Source organism: Merops nubicus, unplaced genomic scaffold (genome assembly GCF_000691845.1).
Source record: "Merops nubicus isolate BGI_N331 unplaced genomic scaffold, ASM69184v1 scaffold44888, whole genome shotgun sequence".
NCBI classification, from domain to species: Eukaryota; Metazoa; Chordata; class Aves; order Coraciiformes; family Meropidae; genus Merops; species Merops nubicus.
This window is the reverse complement of record NW_008628513.1, coordinates 2,337-9,177: the sequence shown is the minus strand read 5'-3', so window position 1 is coordinate 9,177 and position 6,841 is coordinate 2,337. Positions and strand designations below refer to the sequence as shown.

Sequence of the window (6,841 nt, the reverse complement as noted above, 5' to 3'; positions counted from 1 at the left end):
CGATCATTAGGCTCCCGGCGCGGCGGGTAAACAGTGCTCTGGTAACGGGACCGGCTCCGGGCTTGGTCGAGGGGAAGTTGCACCTAGAAAACACCTGTCGAACAGCGACCGGGACGGCTTTGCGGCTTGTAACTGTCCTTTCGAGCGTTCTTTTTGGTTTTGTAGAAGGTGGCACGTTCCAAAAATGCTATTTCTCTTGATATTTCTATCCTCTAAATTATTTAGCATTCTTTCAAACGTGTTGGTCTTAGCAAATACGGCTTACATGTTTTTAATTAAATTGCTGTTAATCTGTTATGATTGACTTGCCATTTAAGTTGACGTGTGAAGCTGTGTAGGGGAACGTGAGGTGTGATTTCTAGGGGTAAGCTTGCTTTGGGGTGCTGTTTTGTCAAACTTTCCTGCAGTTCAGCTGTAGTACACCCTGGATGTAGCTGAAGCTTTAAGGCCTAGTAACACTTAAGACATTTAATAGAAATGTTGTGCACTTCTAAACTAGATGACTAGAAAAAGCGCTGAGGGAATGCCCCAGGTGATGTGTCAGATTTGAGAATGAAGGGATTTTGATGCATTTTTTGTTTGTTTTTCAGAAAAAGAGCAACAGGAAGCAATTGAACACATTGATGAAGTACAGAATGAAATAGACAGGTAAACATAGACTTCTAAAATGTTCTAACAGAAACTGATATGTAAGTTTCAAAAATAAAAATACTTAGTAAAGCAAGCACTCAGTAATAGTTTTCTCTTTGAACTCTGCCAAGATATAGTTGTGTTCTAGTTAGATTAGATATGAGGTATTTGTGTATGATGGAAAATTTGTAGTAGTATCCTGGTGGCTTGTTTAGTTGTATATAATGAAAACGGTAGAATTAAACTTTTTTTATTAATTGTGGTAGTTTATTAATACTAGAGATTTATTTCTTTCTGATTTTTCAAGTTAATTTGTATGCTGTTTTGCAAAAGTATTTCTTTGTTTGTAAGCAGAACCAAAAACTTGGTTGAAAAGTTAGCTTTTATTACACTTTGGTGCTTTATTATATGTTAATGTACTTGTAGAATAATATGTAGAAAGTGTCACTGAATTGTGAGTTTCATGTGCCCAGACTCTGGATTCTGTGTTAGTATTTGCCTGGATATTGTCTCCACACACACTGTCCTGCAGAGACTGCAGGGGACTGTTGAGGTTCTGAAGCTGTTGCAGTGTCATGGCTCTGCTGTTTTACAAAACCAGTGAAATGTTACACCTTAAGACTTGTGTGGTACAGAGTTGCTTTGCTGTGACTTGCCTGCCCTCCCCAAAGTTGTAAAGAGGGGTGGTAGTGTTATGTGTTATCTTTATAACCTTTATCTTGGAAAGGTCTTTTGCAAACAGAATGTTTAAGAGGGTAAAATACTACTTGGCTTGGCATAAATAAGGGTCCGTCCCTCAGGTAATGCTGAAAAACACACAGTGTGTTCAGAAGGCTTCATTCAGACCAGGTTGGTTCTGGTAGTGCCTATATTAATTGTGAGGTTTGGGCCTCCTTTTTTTTTTTTGTCTCTCGAGGTACCTCATTAGTTGAATGTGGCAGAGTGGTCTAGTCAGACCCATGCAGTTTTTAGATACCTACTGATGATGTGCCTTTCAATTCCCGTTCTCTCTCTTGTGCTTAACGTGGCTCTTTCTGTTACAGACTGAATGAACAAGCCAGTGAGGAAATTTTGAAAGTAGAACAGAAATACAACAAACTCCGCCAACCATTCTTCCAGAAGAGGTCAGAATTGATCGCCAAAATCCCAAATTTCTGGGTAACAACATTTGTCAACCACCCACAAGGTATATTCTTAGTAGCCCTCTTTTTTCTGTAAATTCAGTGTTTGTTTGCTTGTTATGTGTCTTGCAGCTCTGAAGGTTTTCTAGAATTGTTGCTGGGCACATGTTTGCATGTGAAGCAGGCTTCTGTTGAAACATTTCATGTTGTCCTAGAGTGCATTTTCTGAGCTTTTTATTTCTTGCATTTGTTGACCAAAGGAACATCTTGTTCACTAAAATCCTGTGTTGGTTTTATTTCTGTATTTGATACAATTTCACACTTTTTGTAGTTATTTTTGGCCCTTTAGAGAAAAAAAAAGTTTGCTTTTTTGTTAGTTTTTTTTTCAGTTGGAGGTGAGCTCTTTAGGACTCTTGACAAAAGACTTTCTAAGAGGACAAAACAAGTTTGTAGACTGCTTAGATTAGGCAAACTACCTGTGTGAAAGTGTGCTTCAGAGAAGGGTAGATATGTGCAGGTGGCTTTGGCTGCTTTTTTTTATGTTGAACTACAGCAAGCAAACATGTTTTCACCTCAGCAAATGCAAATCACACAAATGCTAATAGTCTGTTGGGTGGGAACTCAAACAGGCTGCAAGGAGTTGGCTTGGACGGATGTGTTGCTTTTCAGATACTACTTGCTATCAATGTCCTGTGTTTTCCCTGTGATACACATTCCATAGCTTTGTTAATGTGGGATTCCCAACTCTGCCTTAGTATCTGCACTGCTGGGAGAAGAAGATGAGGAAGCACTGCATTATTTGACCAGAGTTGAGGTGACAGAATTTGAAGACATCAAATCAGGTTACAGAATAGATTTTGTAAGTACTTTAAAATTCCTTCACTTGTGACTTTTCTGAGCTTTTTTCAATGGAGGCACATATTGGGTTGTAGTTTGTCGTTTAATCTCTTCAGTTACCCAGTTAGTACCAGGTTTGACTTATCTTTACATTATGTGGGTTCTAACTCTTTGCTTTCAACTCTGCAGTATTTCGATGAGAATCCATACTTTGAAAATAAAGTTCTCTCCAAAGAGTTTCACCTCAATGAAAGTGGAGACCCATCTTCAAAATCAACTGAGATCAAATGGAAATCTGGGAAGGTATGTACCTGTGCAGCTGGGAGAGAGGCTGGCTGCTCAGCATGTTACCATCACTTTAATTAGCTTCCTGTTACTTTCTTTCTTTCTCATTGAAGCTGCCTTCTCTTCCCTTTTCTTCCCCTCAATCCCCCTGTCATTTCTCTACATACATAGCTTGTGCCTATCTTGCAGGGTTTGGAATACTCCCATTTACATGGAGATCTGTAGTGAGTTCTCCTGCTCAGTTGAGCACCACAGTTAAAAGAGTGAAAGTACAAGGATGACCAGATGGAGAGATTAAGAGGTGCATTAGCTTGTCTCTCTTTGGTGTGGATCTAGACTCTGTGTTTTGTTGTTTTCTTAAGATAACTATTAAATAAAGAATTCCTGGGACAGCAGGATTTGGGGGAGGTGAATGTTGGTTTTTTTAATCTCTTCATTTCCTCAGCTTTTGTATAAGTTCCAGGCCCACAATAATGTGGGCATGTCTTTCATCCAGACAGTATTTGAACATAATGAATTTGTTGTGGTTAGTTTCTGTAAAAGTTAGGAGCACTTCCATGTTGCCCTGAAGATGTTGCAATGAGTATATACGTTCCAATTCTATCCAGAAAGCAAATACTAGAAGTTTGTAGTTGCCATATGATCAGAGAAAGAACATGTTTCATAGCAGATAGTAATTTTCTTTTCAAACTTGGCAAACAGATTGTTGCAAAATTAAACTTCTAGTATAAGGTGGCAGATAGAGGACTAATATATGTTTTGTGAGACTGTATGTTCCGGGGGTTTGTATAGTTTTTTCTTCACTTAATAAAAACAAACAGCCTGAAGATTTCAAAGTGGGAAATCTTGGGATAAGAGGGCTAGGCAGTTCTCTATCTCAGGTTAAAGACGGAGTGTAGAGGTGTGGAGACTGTTTCTTAAACTGTGTGTGGTATTCTTACTGTTTAGCTACAATTGCAACTGCTCGTAAGAGTAGAATTTAGTCATTGTGAGATCTTTTCAGTATGTTATTAAACACCTGTCATACTTGTGCTTCCTTGTGATACGGAAGATCCTGTGATTTTTCAGTACTTCAGTAGAGGTCATTAAAAGAAAAAGGTGATTTTACTGTTCTCTCATGTTTCTGAGAAATGCAAGTGGCTAAGCATCTTCCTCTGTGAGTTGTTGGTGTTCCAGATGTTTTCTAACGTCTTCTCTGTGCAAGGGGGGTAGTAAGTGACTTCTTGTTCTAAATGGTGTTTACTTAATGATTTTTAAAAAGACCACTTCTTAGGGCAGTGCTTAACTTTCTTTTCAGGATCTGACAAAACGTTCAAGCCAGACACAGAACAAAGCCAGTAGGAAGAGGCAGCATGAAGAGCCAGAAAGCTTCTTTACCTGGTTCACTGACCACTCTGATGCAGGGGCTGATGAGCTAGGAGAAGTCATCAAGGATGACATCTGGCCAAATCCATTACAGTACTACTTGGTAAGGATAGCATCGAGCTGCTGGTCCACACCCCTAACAGCACTGTGCAAGTGGAAGTGAATTTGATCACTGTAGTTAATGTTGCACGTGTGTCTTTAAGGTTCCTGATATGGATGATGAAGAAGGGGAGGGAGAAGAGGATGATGATGATGACGAAGAGGAGGAAGGATTGGAGGATATTGACGAAGAAGGAGATGAAGATGAGGGTGAGGAAGATGAAGATGATGATGAGGGAGAGGAGGGAGAGGTGAGTAATCCTACCCCTTACACCTTCCTTCTCTGATGTATGAGAATCAGAAGACATAAAAAAGACCTTTTAAGAATACTGAGACATTGCTACCAAGCTAAAACAGTTATTTCCTGTACAATTGCTGACAGGGTGTTTGGAGAGGAGAAGCAGAACTGTTACTAACATAACTTAGTGTGTGTTCTCAGTGCAGTACTAAGTATGTTTGTTTATACGAGAGACAGTGCGAATAAGTAGCTCTAGTAAATTTGTAACGGAGGTGCTCTAGAAGAACTAGGATATTGGTGTAACAGGTTTCTTAATTAATGCATATTCTAGCAAGGCTTTATTTGTTACTGGCTGTTGTTGGTGCGTCCAGTTCTGTCAGCCTCTCACCTGTTGGTTTATTTCTGCTTATGGCAAACTTAGCTTAGACTGTTGGGTTCAAGAATTAGAAATGTCCTCTAGCATCAAGTGGTATTGCAGGGACAGCATTCAGGGGGTGACTTAGAGTGTCTTTGTTTCTTGGAATTGGGCGTGGTGCGTCTGAACTACAGCACCAAAAAACTAGTTGTACTGATTGGGACAGGGCTGCCATGGGGACCAGGGTGCTGAGTTCTCTTATGTAACCTGGAATTGAGCATCTGAAAGGGGAAGTGTTTTGCTTTTCAGCGTTTAAAACAAGGGGAAAAAGATGCCCCTTTTCTTTCACTTTCACGCTGCTGTTGTGAACAGCTACCATGAATGTTAAACTTAAGTCAGTGTTTGTAGTGACTCTGAGTCAGGGTGGTTGTTCAAACCTGATGTTTTTTCATTGGGATATCCAGTTACTAACTGTTTTCTCTGCAGGTAGGTCCTCTCAGCAAGTGTTGCTGCCCCTTAGGGGAGAGGGAGACTGTCACGCTGCATGCCCTGAGTAACACTCAGGGGCTGTAGTCTGTGGGGTAGTAAAATGTTCTGGTTATTGCATTTGAAAGTTCGTGCCATCTGAAGTGTAGTGATTAGATTGTTTTAATTGTTGCTTATCTTTCAACAGGAGGATGAAGGAGAAGATGACTAATTGAACACTGATGGATTCCAAACCCCCTTTTTACCTTTTTAATTTTTCTCCAGTCCCTGGGAGCAAGTTGCTGTCTTTTTTTTCTTGTGCTCAGTCGCCTTGTTCTCTTGAGGTCTCTTTTTCTCTCCTCTACACCATGGTTCACAGTTTATTTTGGGGGAAATACCTTGAGCAGAATACAGTGGAAAAGAATCTACCAGTTTCTGTTTCAAGTTCATTTTTATCCCTTCCTGTCTCAAAACAAAAACTGTTTATGGAATCAACACACCATGTTCTGTGGGAAAAAAGAAAACCTTCTGCTCCCTTCACTCTGCTGGAAGCTGAAGAGTGCTAGGCCCCTGTGTAGTAGTGCATAGAATCTAGCTTTTTTCCTTCTTTCTCTGTATATTGGGCTCAGAGATTACACTGTGTCTCTATGTGAATATGGACAGTTAGCATTTACCAACATGTATCTGTCTACTTTCTCTTGTTTAAAAAAAAAAAAAAAAACTTAAAAAAAAAAAAGGGGTTATAGAAGGTCAGCTGGGGTGGGTTTCAGATGTTTGGGTGGGTTAAGTGGGCATTTTGACAACATGGCTTCTTCTCCTTTGGCATGTTTAATTGTGATGTTTAACAAACATCCTTGCAGTTTAAGATGACACTTTTAAAATAAAATCTTCTCCTAATGATGAAATTGAGCCCTGCCACTTGATGGAGAATCAGCAGAACCTGTAGGATCTTATTTGGAATTGACATTCTCTATTGTAATTTTGTTCTTGTTTATTTTTAAATTCTTTTTTTTTTTTTTTTTTTGTTTCACTGGAAAGGAAAGAAAGATGCTCAGTTTTAAACGTTAAAGTGTACAAGTTGCTTTGTTACAATAAAACTAAATGTGTACACAAAGGGACTGGTTGGTCTTCACTGAAAGAGTTTTAACATCCCATTTTGAACTGGCTTGTAGTTTCATGGCATTTTGGGGGCATTCGGTCAGTATTTATGTAGTACAATGCAGGCTTGTGGTTGCGTGGACTGGTAATTGGTTCATTTAGTTTCCACTCTTTCAGTACTTGAAAAATGTTTAATTTGGTAGTTCCTACTGCACACTATGTTTCGTGAATTACCTGATCTAAGAGGGGGCTGTAGGAGCATATGCCTTGTGTGAAGACAGAGGTTTATATTCATGTTTTGCAAAAAAAAAATCACTTGATTCTTAGATTATTTTTACATAGTAATTT

General features: G+C 39.3%; 1 protein-coding gene across 1 annotated transcript; it reads left to right on the top strand.

The window, feature by feature from the left end:
- Window positions 1–590: 590 nt before the first annotated feature.
- On the top strand, window positions 591–6,509 carry SET (SET nuclear proto-oncogene; the record flags this gene model as incomplete). Its single annotated transcript, XM_008946662.1, has 7 exons — window positions 591–648; window positions 1,674–1,816; window positions 2,507–2,610; window positions 2,778–2,891; window positions 4,171–4,341; window positions 4,442–4,588; window positions 5,604–6,509. Coding segments are annotated over 7 exons (761 nt in total), but the record flags the coding sequence as incomplete, so codon positions are not given.
- Window positions 6,510–6,841: the final 332 nt, after the last annotated feature.